This window comes from Pelophylax lessonae (genome assembly GCF_965119305.1).
Source record: "Pelophylax lessonae genome assembly, chromosome: 13".
NCBI lineage: Eukaryota > Metazoa > Chordata > Amphibia > Anura > Ranidae > Pelophylax > Pelophylax lessonae.
The window spans coordinates 143,186,359-143,212,932 of record NC_138780.1 but is presented as its reverse complement, the minus strand read 5'-3'; the positions used below and the strand labels follow the sequence as shown (position 1 = coordinate 143,212,932).

General features: G+C 41.8%; 1 protein-coding gene across 2 annotated transcripts in view; it reads right to left on the bottom strand.

The window, feature by feature from the left end:
- DAAM1 (dishevelled associated activator of morphogenesis 1) overlaps window positions 1–26,574 on the bottom strand; it is a 188,778-nt gene that overhangs the window by 65,334 nt on the left and 96,870 nt on the right. The window contains exons 7-17 of one of the 2 annotated variants that reach the window (XM_082275428.1): window positions 25,710–25,820; window positions 23,680–23,783; window positions 21,460–21,526; window positions 21,262–21,379; window positions 17,972–18,110; window positions 16,784–16,842; window positions 14,481–14,668; window positions 12,767–13,072; window positions 12,578–12,685; window positions 10,814–10,843; window positions 8,032–8,138 (exon numbers count right to left, since the gene is read on the bottom strand). In XM_082275428.1, the coding sequence (XP_082131554.1) occupies window positions 8,032–8,138; window positions 10,814–10,843; window positions 12,578–12,685; window positions 12,767–13,072; window positions 14,481–14,668; window positions 16,784–16,842; window positions 17,972–18,110; window positions 21,262–21,379; window positions 21,460–21,526; window positions 23,680–23,783; window positions 25,710–25,820 (1,337 nt within the window). The remainder of the gene's footprint in view (window positions 1–8,031; window positions 8,139–10,813; window positions 10,844–12,577; window positions 12,686–12,766; window positions 13,073–14,480; window positions 14,669–16,783; window positions 16,843–17,971; window positions 18,111–21,261; window positions 21,380–21,459; window positions 21,527–23,679; window positions 23,784–25,709; window positions 25,821–26,574) is intronic. The other variant, XM_082275429.1, reaches the window with a different exon arrangement.

Genomic DNA, 26,574 nt, shown 5'->3' with positions numbered 1-26,574 from the left:
GGGGTATTAAAATTAGATTTGAGAAGATTTGGAAAGTATGGATTGAAACCCTAGGACTGGTACACGAATTTGAGAATATATAGAAAGTTTGTGTCTGTACTATATTAATTCTAATTGTGAAATAGGGTGGGGAGGGGGAGGAATTTATGTATGTAATTGTGTTGATTTATATGGCACTTTTGTATTTGGGGAAAAAAGGAAAGCAATTCGAAATAAAGATGAATTAAATAGAAAAAAAAAAAAAGATTTTGCATGTAAAATGACACCGTATAATCAAAAACTTCAGCACAGTTATGTTGTATAGTTTCCTCTTTGGCAAAGAAAAATGAAGGGGGCGCGATTACGTCATCTATCATCTTACTTGTGGGGAGTGTCAGCCATGTTGATTTTAGGGTTGTTTGGTTTGGCATCACCTAAGTGAAGCACAAAAGTCACTTGGCGTCTGGTAAGTGCAGCCATGACATCATTGACCAAGACTGGGGTGAGAAAGATTTGTCATTAAAAAACAAACAAAAAAAAAAAAAATGTAGATGTGGTCTCACAATATTGAAAAAAAATGTTGCTTTTTAAAAGCCACACACAAGTGGTGTTTAAATGTATACAAATTATAGAATATATAAACTACACCTTCACCAACTCTGGACCCCACCCCTTGCTTCCACCAGAAGCTATACTTGTGGCTCCCACCAACCACTATGACCACTCTGGCATAGTATGGGACACCTATGTATGATCTTCTACCCTTCCATAATGCAGTGCTCTGTGCCTGAACATTAATTAATTAGACCTGAGCTTCTCACATGGGGAGTAGAGCGCAAAAGTTGACTTTCCTTCAAACATTCTTTCCCAGATCTTTATGTGGACGCCAGCAGTTATCATAATAGCAAATGGAAGCAAGGATGCATGGGCACCGCAAGGTGCCTACTGCACAGTGATAGGGGGGGGGGAGGTTAATACACTTTTGGCAATAAAGGTTTTTAAAATGTACAATACAGCAGTGTAACCTACTCTTTATTTAAAAGGCAGTGGAAAATAAGTTTAGATTAAGCAGAGACCACCTATGCTGTCCTTAGAGCCATAGGTGGGAGATTACGTGCACACAGAAAATATCACCCCCCACAATAATTGTTTTACTTCAGGGCCACAGGATAAAATAATGATACATAAATAATTTTAATATGATTTTGTGAAGCAGCCAGTTTATGCTCTTAAAAGCAAAACCCCTGGCTTAACAACAGACACTACAGGGCATCTGCTATTACATCTATTAGCCAGAAAACCCAATGCACCTACTCAAAAATTGGATTCAGGTTGTTGCTAAGGGGTTGACTTCCCTGACTTTGGGAACAAGCGCACCCACTTCCCATTCCTCTGTCCAATGAGAGAGTCTCAGGATGCACTCACACTGGGCATGGCTGAACTGAACCGTGGCAGAGTTCTATTGTCCCCTCTCCAAAACCGGTCTGCACTAACACTGGGCTATAAGCAAGTGTTCCCAGACACACGGATATCATCACCTGTGTCCATCAGACAATGAGGAACCTTGCTTCTGTGTCCGGTCATCTATAGAGAGTTTTGTTCTCAGGTATGGTTTGCATTCATACGGAAGCGAACCTTAAAAGCCATGTTCACGTCTGGGAACATGTTAGATATTCTATCCGATTTTAAGGTGGAACATGTTCCCAGTTCTGCAGCCACTGCCCGCTGCCACCCCCCTCCTTATGGAAGCAGTACTGAAGTTCCCTGTACTAGCTTACTAGCTGTCGCTGTTTGATAACAGCGTGGCCGTGCGAGGCTCCGCCCACACAGCCATGTCATTCATACACACAGCTCTGTGTGTCCGAACAAATGACAAACCCCTATATCCTTAGCGGCTGTAAGCTTGTAGTTCTCAATGAACTACCATGGAGCTGTGGAGTGCCATGGTGGTTCATTAAAGTGATTGTAAAGGTTTTTTTTTTTTTGTGTACGGGCTTTGCTACAGAGTAGTCCCGATCCTCCTCTTCTGGGATGCCCTGGCTTCGCTTCTGAATCCTCCTCTTCATCGGGTGCCCCCCATGGAGAGCTGCTTACTATGGGGTTACCCGTGCGGGCACGTGCACGAGCCCCGTTGCTGCGTCCAATGACAGACAGCAGGACTCGGCCCCGCCCCCAGCTCTCGTGTCACTGGATTTGATTGACAGCAGCGGGGGCCAATGGCTTCTGCTGCTATGAATCTATCCAATGAGGACCCGAGACAGCGGCTGGAGCAGCTGGGCTCGTGCTCGTCGCTGGAACATTCAGGTTCAGATAAGAACGGGGGGCAGCTGCAACCAAGGAGGTTTTTCACCTTAATGCATAGGCTACATTAAGGTGAAAAACCTTGAGACTGTACAACTCCCTTAAGTCTACCTGTCAGCGAGTAACAGCTTACCCATACAGGATGTACAGCTAATCAGATACACTAACCGTGTGCAGGAGACCTGCATGACATCAGGAATCTGCTGATTTCTGGTGCAATGCTTTACAGGCTCCTACTCCGAAAAATAATAAATGCACATTTTTTTTACCTGCAAAAAGATGTGCATTTATTTGTTTTTGCTGCAAGATGAACTTCTCCTTTAACAGACTACAAGTAAACTGAGCTCGGGAACACCTCTTCCAAGTGGTCCCGGGCAATGTACACTTAGCTGTTCCAGGGCACAGTTTGGAGCATTGTAATGGCAAAAATGAACTGGACCAGGGGGTAGAACCGTGCACCTTCATTCGCCAATAAGGGCCCCCTTACTTAACAGGAAAATAGGTCATGAAGTCAGGAGGTATATGTTTATTTGGACTGGTTCCTATTGTTTTATTACGATTGGTTTTTACAATGAACTACATTAATCTTAAGTTGAATTGGAAAAATTCCGCAGGCAGCTAGCTTTTCCCAACACATCTCTATGCAGCTGCTTATTATAAATATGCTTTGTTTATAAAAAATTGATTTTGACAAGGACATGTAATGTGCACTGAAGAATGCAGGAGAGCTCCCACTGTGGATACTTCTGAAGGGAATTTATGCTAGCAAATATAGCCCAGTAATGCTCCTTTCAGGAAACATTACAATAAAATTGGGCCACCAGATGTGTAAACAGCGTTTAAAAAAGAAAAGAAAATTGTGTAACTGAGGCCATCAGAAGTTTCATCCTTTTTACTCCTTTTTGAACATCCAGCTGACAGGAAGATTAAATGAATTCATTATTTCCGGCACAAACTGATAAAGTGGTGACCTAAACTGCAAAAATAAAAAAATTCTCAATTTATTTTTAGATTTCTTCTATAAAAACAGGATATTTTGAGCACAATGACTGTATTGCCCATAACAACCAGATTATTTCTCATACACTGGAAAAATGACATCTGGATTTGGGCAGTAAGGCCCCATAATCCCTACTCTTTCATTGGCCACTGGTGACAACCTCCCTGGCAGAATACATTTTGTATCAGGCTACTTGTATGTGTGAGATTGCAATGAACCTAAAGCAGGTGATTTTTCAAATACTTGTCCAGCATTAGAAATGGTTTCCAGAACACCGGATTACCAACAATAGGACTGATGCACTACAACAATGTCTGCATGAGCAACTGAGGCCCTGAGTAGGTGGGCTTTGTGTCCTGTAGGCATTTTGCCAGTTCATCTTCAGTCTTGACTGGAGTGTCTCTTTATGTTAAAGTGTATCTCCAGCTAAACTGTTTTTCAGGCTCTACATATGCCAGTGGAAGCAAGGGGGACTGCAGTGTGTGTTTCAGCATCACAATCTCCATGAACACCAGAACAGCATCCCAAGGCAATGGGGTGGACTGGTGCAGTACAGAACCACATGGAGTACGTAGATTGGGCTTCCCTGTATACATTTTGGGGATTAAGACCCCATTCAAACTATTGCACCACTTCAGCACATTTTGTTAATGTATGTTGCAATAAAGTAGTACATTTGTAGTAATAGGATACCTAAAGCAAACAAAAAGGTACATGTACTATTTTTTGTAACAGTGTAATAGGGCTGCACGATATTGGGGAAAAAAGTACATTGCAATATTTAGTTTTTAACGATATATATCGCGATGTTTCTCCCAGACAGTCTCCGGAGGAGGGATCAGTGAGCAGAGCTCAGCTTTCTGCCAGGGGATCCGCCACACTTGTAGAACTTCTCCCGCCCGGACAGCCCGAGCCTTGTGTCGGAGCCGGAGTGTAGAGGAAGCAGGCTGAGCGAAGTGTCGTTAGCAGCCTTTGTCCCGCGGTGCTGCTCCGCCATGCTCCGGACGTCTCTCCCCCTCTCCTGCTGCTTTGCACTGTAGGCCTCTCCGCCGCCATGCAATCCGCCCCGCACTCCAGCCCTCCCAGCTCTGCCTCTTAGTCAACAGCCGACCATTACTCCGCCCTGCTCCGCCCATTGTCTCTCCATTGAATCTATTTACAAAACATTACAGCCTGATCCCGCCCCCGATGCAGCAAGGAGAGACAATGGGCGGAGCAGGGCAGAGTAATGGTCGGCTGGATACTAGAGGCAGAGCTGGGAGGGAAGCGTGGGACGGATGTAATCACTGAGTCCTCCTCCTCCCCCCGAGTCCCGACTTCTCCCTGCCTAATGCCTGAATATCATGTCTTAGGCGATATGAATATCGCCCATGCCAGCAGAACGATAGTCGATATCACATCGACTATCGTTCAGCCCTAAAGTGTACTGTATTGCACAGTTGTGTATTACCACGTATTGTGGTGTACTGCAATGCACATCAGTCGGCAAGGTGCATTGGGGTGCCAGCATGATGGTGTGAATGGGCTCTAATATTTTATTTTTACTACAGTGTACCTCTGTAGACTGGTAAAGCTGAACGCAATGTAAACAGCTAAAATACACATAAGGGAGATAATTCACCTGCCAAGTGATTTGTGTTTGTCCAGTTTTGAGATATATAAACCCCTGCCATACAGCAAAGCCATGAAGTAGTAGATTGATGGCATTAGAACCTTAGGTATACTTCGGTACTAATTGAGGTCTGTGACAAAAATGTGTTAGGTTTCCTATCAGCTGCTGAATTAGGGCTGAGTGTTTACAATACAAAATGCACATTTTTAATTTGAGTCCTTACCAGCTGATTCTGTTTAATTAAAACCCTGATGAAGGGGACAACGTGTGGTCCTCGAAACACGTTGGCTATAGCACCTGCCTTATGTTTGAAATGACACCTCATTTTGGACTCTTAAGCCCTGTACACACAGGCCGAATATCAGCCAAAACCAGCTGGTACAGTAGATATTTGCTGCCATTTTGCCAGTGTGTATGGGTCCTTATTTGACAGAAGATGATCTCACGGGTGGCTTCTGTCGAATGAGCTTGCTGTAAAACCAGCATCCAATCGACATCCAATCAGCGTTCTCAGCCAATGGCTGCGAGCGCTGACTGGTGTGTTCTGACAGTGGGACCGCACCCTGCCAGAACACAATAGCTGTACTAAAATCTCATAGTAAGCACGGCGACCTCTTCCAGAGCTCCTCAGTTTTGGCCACTGGGCCGAACGACAAAAAAAAAAAAAAAAAAAGAAAAAAAACTTAGCGTGTGTACCATGCTTTAACCTTGGTGTGGCACTTTTCACGCTAAGGCTGGCCATATGCAATTGAAATCCGTCGGCCGAACTTTGCACCATTAATGGGCAGGCTGAATGTACCAAGTTGATCGATCAATCAATCAACTTGGGTACAACCAGCCTGCTGGATTCTCTTCTGATTATCACTAGCAGCTGCTATAGCCACTAGCGATAATGACTGTTTTCTATCGGCAGAAAATAGAAGATTCTGGTGTAGGCGAGGAACGTCAAGTCCGATTTAAATTCAGGTACTTATACCAGCTGCATTCAAAAAATACATTTATTAAATAAACTATTATTAAAAAACAGCATTAATTTGTGTCTTTTGTATCTGCCTGGATTTTGGCTTTAATCCTGCACATTTATTGATACTTTAGGAATATAAATGATCTAACAGAAGAATTTGAACTTGCATATTTTGGCAAAATATCACCAGCCAAAAAGGAATAACAGCTTGTCAACGCTGCACATTATACAAAACACACTGCAGTGTTCTGTTGTGTAATTACACTAGATAAATACTGTTGCTTACTTAGGCAAACACAGCTACATGCCAAAGGACATACATTTGTTCTCTGTGGAGTTTCACTGCTTTATCACAGAAATGTTTCATTGCAGCACACAACATAGCACACATACCTGAACAGGAATGTCTAAAAATACTGCGTAACCCATTCACACCCAGAGAAATACTGAACAGTCTAATGTAGAAGTATTTAAAAACAGCAGATCTCCAGTTACATACTTCAGATACAAATATAAAAAAAGAAGCTTATTAAGGTTTAAAAAAAGAAATTAAACCTCTTGACCGAACGCTTATCTGCATGGCTTCTCTGTCAGCAACAGCATTCATGCAGCACTGAGCACTATTCAATTTCATGATTGAGTCTCAAGCAGCCACTGAACACCACTAATCACGTTTTCATCTCCTATACAACAAAATTATTATTATTTTAAAAAGGAAAGAATGCATTGTTAAATTGGTGGTCAATGGGAAGAATACCCCTATACATTAACGGTCACCGATTCCATGCCACGGACTCTGTTAAATAAGTAAATGTCAATGTGCCATTTCTCTGGGGCCACAACAGTCTATGTTTAGAGCTTGAAAAAGGAGAGCGCACTGGCACTTCACCTCAGTGTGCATGCTCCGAAACGCATCGCAAGCACGCCGGTGATTCCCAGATGGCAGACGATCCGGCTCACCTGCGGTCCAGCCCTCGGACTTATTCTCTCACGCCATCACCACTTCCTGCTGGACAGGACCATGAGACGAGAGGCACCCTATTGACCAAAGAGGCGGCCCCCTGTCCACCGACATTGGATCATCTATGTACCTGCATCCACTTACTATAATGTACGTTTTTATTGAATCCTGCTACATTAAACTTTTACAATCTTACTCAGAGGGGCCTGTTTCTCTCTGCTTTTTACATGTTTAATTAAATGTAGGCCTCCTCTTCTAGATTGCCAATGGTCTAGGATTCCTAGCACCAGTAAACCATAACTAGGGATGCCAGGTTTAGTATGCAATAGTTCTAGGCCAGTGGTCTGCAAACTGGCCGTGGGCCAAATGTGACCTTAAGCTTGCCTGTATGCGACTCTTGGGGTACTGTTATCCACACTGATACAAGGCACTATTCATTACACAGACACCGATAATGGGGCATTTTTCCTTCCACTGACATCATTAATGGTGCACTATTCATTCCACTGCCACAATGAGTCACTAGCCCCCACTGCCACGAAAGATGGGAAACTGATCCTTCCACCCACACCAACAATGGGGCATCAGTCCTCCCACTGACGCATTGGGGCATCACTCCTTCCACTGATACCTTGATGGGGCATCATTTCTCCCACTAACACCAATGATGGGGCACAGATCCTCCCACTACTACTAATGATGGGACACTATTCCTCCTCCTACTGACCAGGCACAAAATTGTTTTAGTTCCACTGACCACTAAACCATTGTCTCACACCGGGGCATTTTCTACCCCAACTAGCCACAGTCCAACCCTCCTAAAGTCTTATGGACAGTACACCGGCCCTTTGTTTACAAAGTTTGGAGACCACTGTTCTAGGCCAAGGGCTCAATGGTTTTACTATTCTACAACCATATGAAAGATCTCAGCATTGAAAATAGTTGAGTGCTGAGATTTTTAGTGCAACAATGTTTCTGTTCACAAACCGTAAGTGTGGAATTGCTTCTGAAGTCACATTCGTAAATGTAAAATTTGATTTTGAGAAATCTATGTTCTAGTTAAAATATTAACAGAAACATGCAGTTACTAGTATTGTGCCATACTGCACATAATGCCAATAAACCAAGCAGAACACCAACATCGGTATATCATGCATAATTGGGAAACCAACACAGCTAGGATCCCTCTAAAAAGTTTGTTTGGTATGGCATACCTGGAGAGGAGAATATTGCAGTTCTGTGCTCTTCTTCCATCAATTACAGAAAGTTCCTTCACCTTCATCTTGGAGCCCAGTGTGTCATCTGTGGTATCAGCTTCTTTCTATAAATGCCACAAGATAAATAACAGACTTTAGTTTCAGTCAATAAAATGATGAGAAATCCTATCTAAAATACAAGTGGCCCTATAAGAAAAGAGTAGAGAAAACAAAAGCATTGCTAAGGTTCTAACTGATCCTGGGTAAATATGGGTAGTCTATAGGGAAAGGGGGGCATGACCCTTTCAATTCTCTTTCATTGGCCTCTTCTTTCTCCCTCTTTACCCTTTCTTAGCATTTTCTGTGCGTGCAACAGTCAGTGTCTTCCAATATGTTTAATGATTACTAGCAAGTTATGTTTCTGGTGAAAAGAATGTGCACTTTGCTTGTGCAGTCACTCCAGAGCTTAGTAAATGAGGGGAAGCTCTGCTGACTTCCATCATCCAATCATGTGCAGGCAAAAATGCTGTTTTGTATTTTCCATGCATGTGGCTGGGTATTATTTGCAAAGTGCAGTTTCCTCTCATTTACTAAGCTCTGGAGCAACTGCACTTGCAAAGTGCACAGTCTTTTTGCCTTAAGTAAATCAACCCCATTAAATGGTCATCACTCCATCATGCGATCTCTGCACCTTCTGACAACAACAAACAGTTGAACTTGAGGACAACAGTCAATGTGGAAACAACAACTTCAGACTATTAATTGGGGGGGCAGGAGTCACTGGAGTGGTTTGACTTGCCCAGATGCCCATAATAGGGTTAATGCCAGAGGTATGTGCTCAGTGCACATAAATACTAACACAATAACTAAATGAAATTCTCAGCATTCCCTTCAAAGGCCGACTTGTATTTTAAATTTTGATATTTCACGGTCAAGTTGTGTAAAAGTTTCAATTAATGCGATACATTCACACACTAAGAGTTTAGAAAAACATTTCCTATTTTGGTTATTATCAGTGAAAAAGAAAAATCTTGCATCACTACAAAACCTTGGTTTAAATGTGTTAAAACATGCAACAAAATAATGCTACCAGTACCGGAAGACAAAAGGTGTCTCTTCTTGAGAATGCCTGCATTTTAAAATAAACAATGCTCTTAGTATGAAACAGAGAGAGCATCAGAGTGCTTATTTGTAACTGGTTTAAACATATTCACTCTCATCAGTGCAGGATGGCTTTTGTGGAGATGGTATTCAGGCGCAATACTTAACTACCATTAAAGAGGTAGTAAACTGTTGTGTGTGTTTTTTTTTTTTTTTGCAACCTGGAAGGTAAAGTCATATTGTACTAGTATGACTCCGGCTGTGTGAGTGACCAGAGCCGCGATTACGTCACTCCCCTGAATGCACGTAGGAGCTGCCACTTACGGCACAGGACTTTGAAGGAACGGCCCGGGTCTCTGTTCCTTCAGAGTGCATGCGCCGGTGACATCACCAGCTGCATGTACAGTAAATATCTTCTAAACTATTTACAGTACCTACAGGCAAGCATTATTATAGGCTTACCTATAAGTTAAAGTCAGAGATGGGAGTTTACTCCTACTTTAAGGTTGTGGTGATGTGGGCCATAAGACCTGGGATATACCCAGATACCACTTTGTAAAGTTATTAGTTGTGGCTTGTGCTACAAGCTGCTGCAAGGAGAAGACTTGTTGAAAATATTGTTGGAATTTAGGCCCCTTCCACACATGGCAGGCTCTGTTGGAGTCTGCCTGCTCAGCAGGGAATCGGTCTGCTGATCCCCCACTGAGCAGGTGAATGGCTGGTGTGGCTGCTTCGCTTATGCAGAGTGGACACAGACACATCCCACTCTTGTCTATGGGCAGTCAGATGCAAGAGGACTGCTTGTCAGTTTATACCCGACTGCCATCTGATCCGATCTGCCAGATGGAAAACAAACCGATCCCCATCTGTCTGTTTTTAGCAGACAGGATTGGATGTTGGTGGGTGTCAACGGACACATGTATGTTGGCACCCACCGCTGCATAGAGGAGACTGGAGGGTCCCATTGGGTCTGCCTGAAAAACCGACAGACGGACCTGATCGGTCCACTAGTGTGAAAGGGGCCCTAAAGTACACCTGTGTGTAGACAATAAAAAGTGATAATGAGCCTATATATTCAGCACATAATACTGAAAAAAGATACCAGCATTATTATTGGGCGTCCTTTTGACTGCAACCGCCCCAAGCATCCAAAGTGTCTGACTGTTCCACCATCTTTGTCCAATGACAAACATTCATGAATTAAAAAGTCGTTCTTCTGCAGTTGGATTCTATCCATTTGCCTAAACTGGCATTTAATGTCTATCTAGACAGACCTTTACTCCCAGCAGAACATATAAAACAGTCAGTGTGTTGCCAGCACTATTGAAAATGAATCAAAAAAATACTCTTTATATACCATTAATGCAATACAGGGAATGCTTCAGATCTGCTAAAGAATAACTCCAGGCAGTAACCATGACTTTAATTGTTGAAAAGCCTTACTGCTTCAAAGAAGCTTGGATGCCATATACTGCACTGATGAAACTAACAAGCTGCATGCAATTTATTCAAAGAACACTATATTTAGGCTGTATGTGCTATAAACCAATTTTTATGAATGAACAGTCGGCCACTGGGGGCCAAAGAATGATTTGCAAGTCTGTTTCTGGCCTTTAGAAACATAATTAAATTGTTTTTAACAAAACCATTAAAATAAACTGTTACATGTGCCAAGATTAGCAGCAAGCAGCTGACTTACCTGTTTAATGCCGTTGTTGATAGAGAAATCCTGTAGCCATGTCAGCAGCGAAGCATGGGGAAAGGCAATCATTGCGTGCAATTCAGCGGTGGCAGCAAATTAAGACAAGAGTGGCCAAAGCAGATCAGCAAGATATACAGTACATCATAGACAGAAGCTTGTAGCAAAGAGGCATACAGAAGAAACACAGGCACAGTGATGTCAACAGATTGTGAAAACTAATCAAAGTTATCATCTAACAGCCAATTGGGAACATTACATGTAATTATACATATCATGCAGGGGTGACTTGGGAATGGTGTCAGTCAAAGGTTTTTCTGAATTAGAAATATTGATTGACACAGCATTTAAAATTAGCATGCTGTGTTATATGGTGTTTTGGGTACAACAAAGCACAAATTATAAAAACACCCTTCCCCCACCCCCCAGTAAAAATGTTCCAATACATTGCAAATTTAAAGTGCATCTGTAATTTTCAGGTTTTATTTCAAATATGCATGTAAAAGATCAGTTTGATGTACATAATTAATGTGTGATGTATTTTCTAATTCTGTATATACATGGGGGTGGTCATATTTGCCCATTGCATACTCAGGCTCTGCTTTGTACCATTGCACAATGACTGTACTTAATTGCTCCTTTTCATAAAACAAGTGTATCAGCAGGTCAACTCAAAGCCAATACACACCCTGACGTTGTCCTTTAAGTAACCTCCCTTAACCCCCCTGAGTGCAAGTGCAGCCTGCTTGTAAAATACTTACCTTTACCCTTGTTCTGTCAATCTGTTCTGGAAAGCTGGAGGATGTCCTGAGTATGGATCACCCACAACAATAAATAGGACCACAGTGCGTGTGCGCAGACTGAAGAGGACCTGGCAGGACATTTCGGTGAAAAGGGTTTGAGGTGCCAGGAAGAACGGTACACTGAAATGGGGAGGAAGGTAAGTATTTTACCAGATGGGCTGCACCTATGATAGGTTAAAGGGTTACCTAAAGGACAATTTTACAAGAGGTAAAATTGTGTTTTATTAAGGTTAGCACTGCAAAATAACGCCAAATGTGCGCTCAATAAACTTTCCCCTTAACCTATAAGACTCCTTCCTGAATTATCTCATACAGACTCATATGTGTACATGGTGATACATAATATTTCCCACAGTTGGATCTAAAATCGTTTATACAGCAAAGAAGTTTATAGAGGTTACAAAATAAAATATATAGGGGATTAGAACTCTCTAAGCACTTTATACTGCCAAAAAACACCTCTCCAGATGCAGAACATAACAAGAATCATGTACTAAAGGAAAGAAACCTGACATGAACAAAATCTGTGGAGTGCCTTTGTTGAACTTCTGAAAATGATGGATTGTTGTCAAGCCAATCCTCTGGTTTCCTTACTGTCTGAGTCCCTGTCCTGCAGTGACTTTGCAACAAGTGAAGTCAAAACTTCGATATGTATGATTAGCCCTGGTCAGTGGTCCTAAAAGTGACCACGTCCCTGTGAGCAAGGCGAAACATATGAGGGGGGTGTGGCGGAGGCCATATTCACCTACATACTAATGCACTGGGTTGGTGACTGGCGCCTTTTCATCTCTGATAATGGCAGCCTACATATTTATCCTATTACAGGGTCCCTAAAAGGGAAGCTCTGTTTTCCTGGAGAGTGTCAAGACTGCATTAAGAACAAGCGTTTCCTTTTAATCTATGAAGCAGTCAAACCTACAATACCATTTCATTATCTTTTACTAAAAGGATGGAAAAATACCTGTTGTCTTTGGTAAGCAGAGAACGTCCGCTCAATGTCTTCCAAATCTAAGATTTTGAATACTCGACTGTCATCAAGATCAACCCAGAGGGTCCCTTCCAACTTGTTCTGCAACAAAGTCATACAGTCAACTGATAAAACATAACAACGCACATATATTATTTAAAAAAATAATTTCCAAGCAGTTACCTCTGGTAGCTTAGACCAATTGAAAGATTTGAGGGGATTCGTTGGCTGGGGTATATTTTTCCTTTTAAAAGCAGGACCAAAAGGTGCCCCAGGTGGTGCAGCCAATCCTCCTAGAAGTGGAAGACCTGGGGGAGGGGGTGGACCTCCAGGGGGTGGAGGAGGAGGGGGTGGAGGAGCCATCCCACCAGGTGGTGGTGGAGGTGGGGGTGGCGGAGGCATCATAATCCCAGAAGGCAAAGATATTGGCCCACCTGGGGCTCCAGGCGGAGGAGGTGGTCCTCCAGGTACAGGAGGGCAGACTGTTCTCTACAATAAAAACACAAAAAGCCATATAAAAACTTTAGCGAAGACTGAATATTTACTGTAGATCTAAGAAAACATTTTTGGAAAATACACAAAAGTAAAAGATGAGGAACCTGTTACCTAGATGGTTTGGAGTTCATGATATGGATGTCTGTGAAGGTTCTCATCTCCATCACATAAGGGGGGGGGGGGGGGGGGGATTACTGTTTTCAACCAAGGGTGAACAGGGCAGGTCTGACAACACTGTCTGGGATTTCAGTGCAGCAGAGGCAGTGTTGTCTACAGCAAGTTAGGAGCTTACTTCTGCCAGGATCCACGTGTTTTTCCTTACTTGCAGCATATTTAAAGAGAGTATACCTGGGGAAATGTGCATGTACTTGTAGATATTACATTCTACAAGTGTATATTACTTCATGGGGTAAGACAATTAGGCTGAGTCCACAAGGCATTGCAGTGAATGGTAGTAATCCACAGCAACCCAGATTTCACCATTTGATCAGTTTATGGATGAACCCTAAGCAGCCAGATAAATATACAGATATACATATACAAGTCATACTTGCCAAGGATTTGTATTTGTCCACCCGGTTCTAAAATTTACACAGCTCTGCCACAAGCATAGCCCTGTCTGGGAGAGCAGGGGGGTCTGATTTTTCGCTGCTATAGTTAAGGAACATTTACAGGTCCTCTCACTCCTCCAACCTGTGACTGGACAGTGAAGGAGAAGCAGAAGACTGACAAGCTCGCCATTCTGCTCTCTCTCTGTTAGCATGTCTCTTGCAAGCGCATGAGCACTGTAGCACAAAGGACTCATCTTTCCTTGTGTAGTTTCTCCCTTTTTCAGTCTAAGCTTTGCTGAACAGGGGATGCAAAAGACTAACAGCAGTTTAAAATAAGGTCCTTATATGGCTTCCAATTAAAAATACATTTAGTAATGTACAATATTAATGAATACAGAGTGTTTTTTTTAAAGGTCTGCCTGGAGCTCAGATTTAAACTCTAGAGCAGGGTTTCTCAACCAGTGTTCCGTGGAACCCTAGGGTTCCTCCTGAGGTTGCTAGGGGTTCCTTGAGCAATAGGCAATTTCTGAATCTCAGATAAGTTTCCAATGACACCATTGTTCCTTTTAGCCATCTGTAAGGGGGGTAATGCTTCCCAATGATGACAAGAGAAAGGAGTAATCTTCCCACTGACTGTCACACTAATGTGTCATGGAGTTGTAGATTTTTATTTTTTAGCAGGGGTTCCCCGAGACCAGAAATTTATTTCAAGGGTTCCTCTGTGTTAAAAAGGTTGAGAAAGGCTGCTCTAGTGTCTACCTGCTTTATATAAAAGCAGAACTGAAAGTCTGAGACATCTTTAAAGGTAAAATGCATGATGCCCACAGAGGACTACAATGGCAGTGCCTTACTTTGCTGAGCTCCTGTATTTGTGCAGTGAGCTCCACCACTTGCTGTTTGACCTGCTTGTTTTCACTAGACTCCTTTTCTAGCTTCTCCTTCATCTTGTTCAGAGTCTGCATCATCTCCTCTTTCTCCTGAGTCTTGGCGTCACACTCCCGCTCTTTCTTCTCCAGTTTTTGCTGCAGATCTTGGTGCTCTAGGATAAGAGAACAGGACATGCATTACGGGATACAGAACTAAACCCATGACACTGCGCTTGCACAATACACAATAACGGGTATAAATTACAGTTCTTTTTTATTTTTTAAGTGCATTCAAATTTTGAAGGGAACATTTTTTTAAGACTAATTAGGAGTCTACACACCTGGGTGTTAGCAAAAAAAATGTACCCCTTATTTTGTTCTCAATTCAAATATGTAGAGATTAAAGCTGGCTACACGTTATAATCTGATTTCACAATCTAGCTTAAATTTACAAAAACCTATGTATGCACACTGAGTGACTGGATTTGAATTTTAAAATCTTTATCTTGAAAGGAAAAACTGTTTCTGTATCTAAATATAAAGTATTAGCTGGAGTTTGGCTTCAATATGTTAGTGTATCTAAATCTGTTAGTACATCTAACACTCCCCTCCCCAAGACTGACAATGCTGCTATCCAAAGGTGCCCTCTGTGCTCCTTCATCCAGAGTCAAGGCACTTTAGTACAGGAGGTGTGTTACTGGACAGATCACCAGCTAAGTACAGAGGGGGGAAAAGCCAAGAAAACGAATGCAGCCATCACATCTAATGATTGGTAAGCTGTAATATATTACAGTTTTGGGTTTAATATTACTTTAAAGGGTAACTCATTTTTTTGTATATGATTAAAATGTACCTTTCCTTTTTAATCTGCAGGTCTGTAATTTTATGAAAATGCAATGCATTATGGCTACCTGGAGGTATTCTGTACACAGAATGTGAACAGAACGCCCCCAGAAACATAATTTCCTGCTTGTTTGATTGGCTCACTGATTTTCCCAGAAGTCTGCCTAAGATACAAGTCAGATTTCAGGCATCTCCTGCAACAAAAAGGTAATTTTTGGTGAGATACTTCCAATAGGAAATCACGGCTAAAGGCATGCAGGCCCAGCAGCTTTTCTCATTAGAGCCCTGCAAGTGCAGCAGCGGACTGATAAGAAACCGCTCCTTTTAGACTCACTATCCCACATAGATACAAAAACATAGTGATTTCTTCAGAATAACAAGGAGGTAGGAATCTGCAACAAAGTTTGTTAAAATCCCTGCAATGTACATAGATCACCCAGAGGGGAATGTTTTATTTCCTTAACAAAAGGGGAGTTACACTTTAAGCCTGTAGCAACCAAGTCCATCTAAAGCTGGTATTTTAGTTTTGGATAAACGCTAAGGAGTTGAATTATTAAGGTTTCGGTTACTTGGATATCTCCACCTGAGCTTTGCCATCTGATGAAAATTTTACGAATGTCAAGCAAAGTTGTTTTGCTTTTTCTCCTACATTCTAAATACCACTTTATAAAACACTGGTCTGACCACATCTGGAGTATTCTGTCCAGTTCTGGTCGCCAATCCTCAGAAGGGATGTGTTGGAGCTAGAGAGAGTCCAAAGGAGAGCAACTAAACTGATTAGGGGATTGGAGGACCTTAATTGTGAAGAGCGTTTACAAGCGCTTGATTTATTCTTCCTCGAAAGGAGACGCCCGAGAGGGGACATGATAGCAATTTACAAATACCTCAATGGTGATCTCAGCATAGAAAAAAAACTGTTTAGTTGGAAGAAATGCATAAGGACACGAGGCCATACAATGCGATTAGAGGAGAAGAGATTTAACCTTAGGCTACGCAGGGGGTTTTTCACAGTAAGGGCTACAAGACTGTGTAACTCTCTACCACAAATAGTAGTAACTGCGGGGAGTATGGCTACGTTTAAAAGACTCTTGGACGTACATCTCAAGGATGAAAACATTCAGGGGTATGTGAAATGATTACGTCCACACACACCTACACAGGTCGAACTGGATGGACTATCGTCTTTATTCAACCTCAACTACTATTTAACTATGTAAATGAAGATTTAGGAGAAATTACATCTTTATGACAGCTGTGGTGAGTGGTTGGCACTGGAAACACTAGATGAGACATCTTGTAGACATGAGATCAAGGACAGGTTAATAAGCCAAATAGTGTTAGAATCCATTATATCAGTTATGGATGGACCTGCCCTCTTAACACCTAGCTCCCTGTACTACAGGCGGCACAAACATTCTAACAATTCAAAATGGACAGAAATATACCTTTCCTCATTTTCTCGGCTTGCTCCTTCCATTGCTTGACTTCATTCTCATTAACCAGCCTGAAAAGATTAAAGTAGTGCTCCAGTTTATTGGAAATCATTGTAGTGGAATAATGAGACAGCAGAAATTCATGACTCTGTTCCTATCAGTTTACCCCAACCCTATTCAGGACCACATGTCACCCTGTACTCAGTTAATTTGAACTTATTCATAGAGTTGTACTGTTGCTTTATTTTTTCATCTATCTGGAATGTGATTGAGTAAAACAAACCTGTTCGTGGTTCTAGCCATGTGGAACTCCTTGGGTTCCTTTAGCTGTGTCTGGTTTATTTCTCATTTGATGGTGCCTGCATGGTTCTGGGGCCAACACCACTTCATAGAGTCAACTGCAGGAAACCAATTATCCTTTTTTTTTTTACCAGTTTCTGACCACCACTGTTGGGGAATGAGGGTTTTTCTAACCACTGGTCACCAATATAAGGGGTATGTTTCCCACTGACCCCCAGTGAACTGGTTTTGCAGGGGCTCCCTGAGATTTAAAATTAATTCCAGGGTTCCTCTGGGGTAAAAAGGTTGAGAAAGGAAATCAATAAATGTCCTGTTTAAAAGCAGGCACTGCAAGGTATCGGCTATAACTCTTAATAGCCAAAAATCCCTCCTCTTATAAAATTGTAACAGGCTTTTTACCAACTACCTGTTGCCTGATGCCATTGGTTTCAAAGCCAAGCTCCACCCACAACTTCCCTATTCAAGTAGAGTGCACTTATTGCAAACTTAGAGGGATAGTGGGTGTGGCTTAGCCTTGAGGCTGTAGGTTTCAAGCCCTTAACTACAACATAAAGAGGTGCCACAGCAAGGTCACCCAGAAATGGTGGGGACGGGTACCTGTCAAAAACAGATACCCACTCCCCCCCGAAAGGTGCCAAATGTGGCAGCGGAAGGGGGGAGAAAGCAAAAAGCAGAGCTTTCCCGTTCGGGTGGAGCTCTGCTTTAAGCTATGTACCAGACAAGGGTCCATGTGTTTATTAGGCTAAGCTGTATTACAGTCTTTATGATCTTTAGGTCTTGTATTGTACTAACTCACGGTCATTAGCAAACTGTTTGTCGCCAGTTAAACCCTCATAAGTGTTTTGCAAGCTTTACGTGGGAATTAACCTACTTATGCTTTTCTAAACTAAGACGACTTACATTCGAACAACATTTCTGACATTAAAGTTCTCCAATGGGGAGATGTCCGGATCTTGCCCTTTGTCATTCTGGATGACGATTTGCTGAACTATCCGGTCCAGAAGTAGCCAGTAATGCACAGTGTTACCGCTTCTTTTATCTAGAAGGAAAAAAAATTAAACCATGAATAAAACATATTCACAAACAACAAGGACATGGCCTTCTACATACAATGTTTCAGATAAGTTATCGTGTTCTTGGAAGAAACAAAAATAATCAATTGTCGCTAAACAAGTGTTCTATAAATATCTGTGACGTAGCAGAAATGCAATGGAGAGAAAACAGCAGAGCCAGCCAAAAAAGATATAAGCAATGTCAGCTGGGCACCAGCTACTATGAAGTTATGATAGAAGAACAGTTAAGTGTCTTCTCAACACTGGGCTACAGCAGACAAATTACATAGCCCAGGCCAACAGCAACAGCCTATTACAGCTGTCCAAGCAGAAAACTCTAAAACGTTAGTAATAACAGTTGTCATCCAGAGGATGAAAACTGCTTTATCAAGTGCTTTAATCAGTGCTGATAACATTATGAAATCAAGCCAAAATGTAAATGTATTCTCCAGACGGAACAGCATCAAATCAAGACCTTCTAAATATGCAACAAAGAATGAAATCAATGCATTGCAATAAGATCTGCCCTCACTAAAGGATCACCACATACCACGGAATGAGCTCTGGCATTCTCTGAGTTGCCCACATGCACCCTCATGCAAGCCTTCTTGGGAAAGATTATTTATTAATTAGCACATGTTGAGAAAACCTAATTGTTATTGCTTCCCCCAAGATAAGTCAGTGCCTCCTCGCCTACCACTGTGGCATAGGCATTCCTTCATGTTTTGCCTATAAAAAGCAGTTATACCCAGAGACTGGTACCCTTTCCTGAGGGCAACTGAATTGTGCTTGCACCTCCAACTACTAGTGTCTTTAGACAGATCTGGCATTTAGGAGCTCAAATCGTGCCACCAGCAAGCACTTTTTGAAAGCTCTTTTTCTATATTCATAATAAAATTATATATAATCCAGGTTCCTGGAACATTTCTGTCATGAAACAGATTAAATTTTTTCAAGAAATATTCAAATCTGTTGCATTTCCTGCTACATACTTAACCACTTGCCTACTGGGCATTTTTACCCCCTTCCTGCCCAGGCCAATTTTAAGCTTTCAGCGCTGTCACACTTTGAATGATGCAGTCATGCAACACTGTTGCCCAAATTAAAAAATTTTTCCACACAAATAGAGCTTTCTTTTGGTGGTATTTAATCACTGCTGGGTTTTTTATTTAAAAAAAATAAAAAAAGTTTAAGTTTCTGTCAGTAAATTTTGTAAATCCGTAATTTTTCTGCTTCACTGGTGTACACTGATGAGACGGCCCTGAAGGGCACTGATGAGGAGGCACTAATATGCAGCACTGATAGGCAGCATGGATAGGTGGCACTGATGGGTACTACTGATGAGCAGGCACTGAAAGGCAGCACTGACTGGCATCACTAATGGGCACTGATTGGTGTCACTGATGGGCACTGATGGGGCTGTACTGTACTCCAGGCACTAATGATCAGAGCCTCGATTACCTGTACAGGTCCCTCCTGCGAGGAGATGCCACTGATTGCCTCTCCTCGCTACACACTATCAGTGTAAGCCGTCATCAGCTCTTTACTGAGATCGGAGTTGAGCCATGTCCTAGGAACACCCATACCCACGGGCGCGCAAGAGCGGCAGTTTTGGGGCGCCATCATAGGACATCGTCCCAGAAAGAGCATGCATCCGGCCAGCTGTCATTTTACTATACAGCGGGCGGAAAGTGGTTAAAGTAGATCTAAAGGCTGAAAGTTTTCTCTGCATTTATGTAAAAAACCTTCTAAATGTAGCTCCTTCACCATTCAGCAATGTGCAGCGACTCTCTTGGCTCATAACCTCAGACAGCAACAGAACCCATGGCTCCCACTGCTGTAAATCACAGCCTTTGAGTGGGAAGCTGGGGGGCCGGGCAGAGATACGCTCCAACAGAGCCCGTTCGGGAGCGAGCCCGCGCAAGTGGTCCTATAGTAAGCAGCTTGCTATAGTGGGCACTTGACAGGGAAAGAGCCAGGAGCGCCAGCGGGTGACACAAGAAGAGGAGGATCAGGGCTGTTCTGTGCAAACCCATTGTACCAAGCGGGTAAGTAGAACATATTTGTTATTTTTTTAGAAACAGGGTGTTTACAATAACTTTAAGACACCAGTCACCAAATGCTTGCAAGGCCAACGTTCTCTGAAATTAAACAGTTTAAATACCTGTTCAATAAAAGCTTATTTACACAAATAAGTTTTTATTCATGTCACCTCCCTCTTGCTCTGGAACTCCCTACCCCTATCTCACACTCTGTCCACCTTTAGGCGATTCTTGAAAACTCATCCCTTACAAGCAACTAACCAATGCCATTATACATTTGGGATAGTGTAATTTGCAAAAAAGAAAAAAATTATTTGAGATTTTCATGGACATGGCAGACAGTGATGAAGCCTCACTTGTGAGATGAGTGTTAAAATTTTGTAAAACATGTCCCCGATTGATACCAATGAATTTCGCTGAAATTTCACTGAAGGAAAATATAGAGTTTCATCAAAGTTTAGTTAGCCTTTGACAAACCCTAAGGCCATTTTCAACTAAATGTTTTAGAGTGGCACACTTGGGTAACTCACAACAAACTAAAATTTATAACAGTCTAAAGGAATGAGTTGCACTGCACACACTTATCTGTGTTGACTTTATGGCTGCCTCAACATGATTTTGGTGGAAAACTGGTTCACATAGGAAGCACTCCTGATAGCAAGACATCAAGGAAGTCATCTTTTTCATAAAATAGTATGAAATTATGAAGTGCTGATATGATAATGAAGTGCTACACCAAAGAGTTAAAAGACAAAGTGAGGTGTGTCTGTACGAAAAAAAAAAAAATGAAAAACGGCTTTTCATATTTTGAATTTTGATGTACCTCATTAGCCAATGGTGCTATTCACAGAACAACGATAGCACAGACCAAACACTACAGCCTGTGATCAAAATGACAAAGCATATCACAACACAGGCGTGAAGGACACTCTATAAGCTATTGATGCAACAGAGATTGTTCCCTTTTGTCATTCATGTGTTTTCAGCTTTAGAACATGAGATTGGTTCTATTACACGTCAATACAAGGTCAAACCTGGTTGTGTCATTGGATTCTCCTAAAACGTAATATCTTTCATTAGTGTCTTCCATACTTACAAGGCATTTGGAGGCAGTGGTGTAGAATTGACATAAAGTGCGGATAAGATTCTGAGTGCGTTATTCTCTTCCGAATCAGCTCAAACATCTGAGTAGAACTCTTAGAGTCTATGTGGACCTGTGTAGAGAACGGTATGCATTCAGCAACTGATAGAATAAGTAACCCCCAACCAAAAAAAGAGGGACCAAAATGCTCACCAGATCAAATCGTTTAGCAAATTCAAGTTCATCTTCATTCCTCAGCATTTCAAAGAAATCTAAATGCCTAGTATTAAAACAGATTACATGGATATAATTAAACATTTCTAGAGTCTTGAGTACTATACATAAATTATATTTAATAATAATTATTCTCGATGATAAAAAGAACCATGCCTTTTATACACTGTCCTAGATTCCCCTAGATTACCATTAAAAGTGCCGCAAGCAGCAAAGCTATTTATACAACTTTACAAACATGCATGTTGACATTTCTGTGGAATGGAAGAACTTATTTGCTATACCTATTAGAATATTTTTCCTTGTGTTAACATATGGCTTGTAGAAAAATGTAATTTTTAATGTCATCAGCCATTTCAGGCTGGGAAGATTCTAATGAAGACACTCAAAGGCAAATCAGAACAAAGTAACTACTGTGTCCTTCAATAACATTAAAGGACAGGAGACAAAATCTATCCGCACAACTGCTACTTTAGGTCAATTATATTTTAGTTAACCTTCTGAGATTTACTGACCACTCTTCCATATTGAATACTTGAACGATAGGCATAGTTATCCTTTTACTGCAAACCTATTCTTTACTTAACATCCCCCTTCTCCCCAAGTTGCCCTTTGCCTGTGACCAGTTGCTGTAATCCCTTTGGCAAAAAGTAAGAATTCAGGGAAGCACACTCGCTGGACAGATGTAACCTGAACACCAGGTCTCTCAAACCGCTTCAACTTGAGTCAAGTGATCCAGAATTCTGCCTGTTCTTGAACAGCAGGTTCTTCACTGCTTAGGCTGCTCGTCTACAATACATGATTATGCTGGTGTTGGAAAATTAGAATGGGACAGGGATTCAAGGAAAATATGACTGTATTAATGTTTTGACAGCGCTCCTAACAAATACTGGAGGAGAGAATGAAAAACTTCAAAAGATTAAATCGTAAAGAGATAAAATTAGCTCAAATGGGCTTTCCATATTCAGTTCAGCTTTTTTTTTTTTTTAAATAGGTCTTAGCCACTCCCATTCAGCTCTTGATAATGATGACAGGTGTAGCAGCACTCAGATGTTTGGCATGTTTTTTTGCGCGACAGCCCATTGACATAAATAAGCGGCCTGTCATGAGCCAAAGAAGCTCAAGTACCACTTTTGCCACTGAGCCAAGCACGTTTGGCAATGTGTGGAAAATCCCAAACAATATGTGCGATTGCTACGCACGTTTGCGGTGCCATTAGGAAATAACGGCACCATAGCGTGATGCGCATTTTACATGCGTTTCCAGGTCGATCAGGTGCAAATGCGGTCAAAAAGCAGCTTTAGGTGGTCATAACTGCTGAGCTGTTTGAAGGATCTCTCTGCGCCAATTTAATGAGCATAGAGGCTACCGCTCTAGTCATTAGTGACTGGATAGGTTTTCCGCCTAGTAGGTAAAAAAAACGAATCAAATGGAAAATGACATTATGCCAGAATCCATTCATAAAAAAGGAAAAAAAAAACAACCTACCATCCATCCAGCCAGCCATCCAGTTAAAGTATTTGAACCAATTAGCACAATGGTAGCCTCTCCAATCTAGGGACAAATTCTCCCCTGGGTACACCCGTTTCCTTCAACACTCCAAAGACATACTAGTATGTTAATTAGCTCCTGCCTAAAATTGCCCTAATATGATATTGTAATGAGTGCGCCCAAAATGGCTGTCTCACCATCTGCCTCAATATCAGATAAAGCGCTTTGAGTCCCCAGGGAAAAAAGCACTATAGAAATATAAATTAATTATTTTAAAGGGAAAGGTGCCCATGGACAGGGCAATATAGAAGACAATCCAAAGCTTGATATTAAATAAACCTAACTAATCAGTTTCAGTTACTCAGGTTTAAAGCAGTAGTATTGGTTTCATACATTTGAAAATACACATTACAGCCACAGTGCTGTATCAAGGCACCTCATATAAAAGTGTGATCCCTAAATCTAAACTGAGTTCCCACTTATGAGACATACAGTATAAAGCACCGCACAGAGAGAAGGAGGCAGCCCCATTCTCAAAGGTACAGCAACACACCAGAAGCCCAGACACTGCATTGAGAGACAGCTAAAGACTTCCAGTCTACATCAAATCCAATAACGTGACCATTGCAGCCACTCTAATCTGTTTAAAACCAGCAAAAAAAGGGAAGGGTGCACATGAGAGGGCAATGTACAAAACTATAAAATTACCTGTCAAGTGTGGAATTGTCATGTTCACGGAGTTTATCAATTACTGGCTGGATCCCCAACATTAGAAATTCGTATCTAAGGTGAAGTCGGAAATCCAGGCTTTCCTTGAATGCAAACACAAGTTCTGGGTCAGACATAGATCTGATACATTTCTAAATCAACTATTTTATTAATAAAAACAAACCTTCAACCATTTTTCTAGCAGTGGGTGGGGGGTAAATATGTGAATTCCTGACAACTTCAAAAATAAAATAGTCTGGGCCTAAAGGGCAGGTGTTGACAGCCACTTTAAAGGCTGTCTGAGCCCAACCGGTATCAGGACTGCATTTGCCAGTTTTGCTAAGAACAGTGCAAAATATCTCAATAGGACACAGCCCTGCAGATATGCACTGCATAGAGATCTGCAAAATGGTAAACACAGAGGGGCTACTACAAGCAGCGATTGGGCTGCTTTTACTATACTGTACAATAGTGATCGACCAAAATCGGTTTTTCGTTACCGATGTTTTGGCCAATGCATATCCGTATCGGCTGATATTTTTGTACATTTAAAATAAATTTTTCTCTTTTTTTGACAGGTACTTTGTGGAGGGATCTGGGGGTTTAAAAGACCCCAAACCCCTCCTCTGCACTTAAAGCATTCAAAAACGCCAAGTTTGGCTGTTTTGAATGTTGTCATTTTTTTTTAAATCTGGCGCCAGACAGTACCCGAAAGTGATGTGACTCATGACATCAGTTCCGGGTTTTTACATGGAGACCGGATCAGAGCTGCGGAAGGCCGAATGGGAGACCCGGGCGAGCTGCGGAAGGCGGCGGGAGGGGGACTTCCCCTTCCGCTCCTTGTAATGACAGCCGAGCGGCTTCTTAGCCCCATCAGTTGTCATTACAAGACAGCCGACTGTCGGCTATGGACGCCGGTACCGGGGTGATGCCTCTAGCTGCAGGCATCACTCCGATACATGCACTTTACCGAAATATCGGCAATATTGGTAAGCTCAGGGGCTGATACCAATATATCGGGGAAAGTGTATATCGGCCCTCGATATATCGGCTTGCCGATAAATCGGTCGAGCCCTACTGTACAACCTGATGAAAGCAGGGCTCTGTTGGCCTCATAAATGGACATTACACCTGCCTTAAAGTGGTCATGAAGCGACTGTATGATAAACATACCATCCCCTCTGTTAGCAAACGATGTGTTCTAGTGTCTGTGCTGAAAAAAAAAATTGATTTATACCTTATATCAGAGCGTGTCCCACCATTCCAGGTGACTCCTCGGCTCTCTCCTCTCCAAGGCTGACAGCTATAGCGGACAGGGCAGAGAAATCCCACCAACGTCAGCCGGGAGGAGGGGAGGACAGGGCCAAGGAGTCATGCGAGTGCCAGGAGACGCTCTGATACAAGGTATAAATTTGCATTTTTTTTTTTCCAGCACAGACACTGGGACACAACGTTAGCTAACAGATGGGATGGTATGTTTGTTATACAGATATTATAGCAGCAGGAAGGGAAGGGGCAGGGAGCACAGACTAGCTGACAGGCAGGGAGGGATGGGGAGAACAGAGAGGAGAAGTGCGGATGACAGAGGCACATAAACTGACAACGGTGTCAGGGCTCAGCAGCCATGATAAACCGTGGTCAATTTACAGGGGGGAGGGCAGAACCAGGCAGGATCAGCCAGGTTTTTTAGGTTAAACAAGGGGCCAAATTTCACAGCACAAGCACTGTGCTGTATAACATGCTTTAACGGAACAGGATTTTTTTGGAGGGGTTACAAACACTTTAACTCTTCCATTACCACATCCTAAAAGAACAGCATGTGGAGGACACAGGTATAATAAAGAGTTTTGGCATTGCAGCACAATGACATCTTCACATGCAGAAATAAGTGTCCTCTGCCAGTGCATGTGTACATTTCTACTTCTGTATTTATAGGTTTTTTTTTTAACACAAAATCATTGCACCCAAACTTTACCAAGCACATCTACTGTCTCCCTGGCACAATAATTATTAAGAAAGAAAATACTTACCACACCTGCTCCTTGGCTCAGAACAGCATTTATGAAGGACATGATGGCGGTCTTAAGGCTCACTTCATCACGGTACCTTCCTGTACTCCGGTCCAAATCATTAATCAAGGTCTAAAAAAGTGTCAGAATTAAAATTGGTTATTATAAGAGTATAAAGATCATGGTTTAGAAAAACCTAAAAAATGGCCATAAATGCATTTATTTTTATTGTTATTTACTTACTGATTCACTTCCCTTTATGACACTAAAATTATTGTTACTACGATACATTTCTTAGTTGTTACCTACGACTTTAATGGTTTAGTTGGTTACAGCCTTACACTAGTAGACCTACAACAGACACACGTAAAATATTATATATATATATATATATATATATATATATATATATATATATATATATATATATATATATATATATATATATATATACACACATATACACATACGCACACACACAATCTCACAAAAGGAAGTACACCCCTGACATTTTAGTAAATATTTTATTATATCTTTTCATGTGACAACACTGACAAAATGACACTTTTGCTACTTTACATTGTAGCAGTGTACAGCTTGTGTAAATTTGATGCCCCCTCAAAATAACTCAACACACAGCCATTACTAAACTGCTAGCAACAAAAAAGTGAGTACACCCCAAGTGAAAATATCCAAATTGGGCCAAATTTGCCTATTTCCCTGCCCAGTGTCATGTGACTCATAAGTGTTCCAAGATCTCAGGTGTGAATGGGGAGCAGGAGTGTTACATTTGGTGTTATTGCTCTCACTCTCACATACTGGTCACTGGAAGTTCAACATGGCACCTCATGGCAAAGAATTGTTTCTCTACATAAAGATGGCCTAG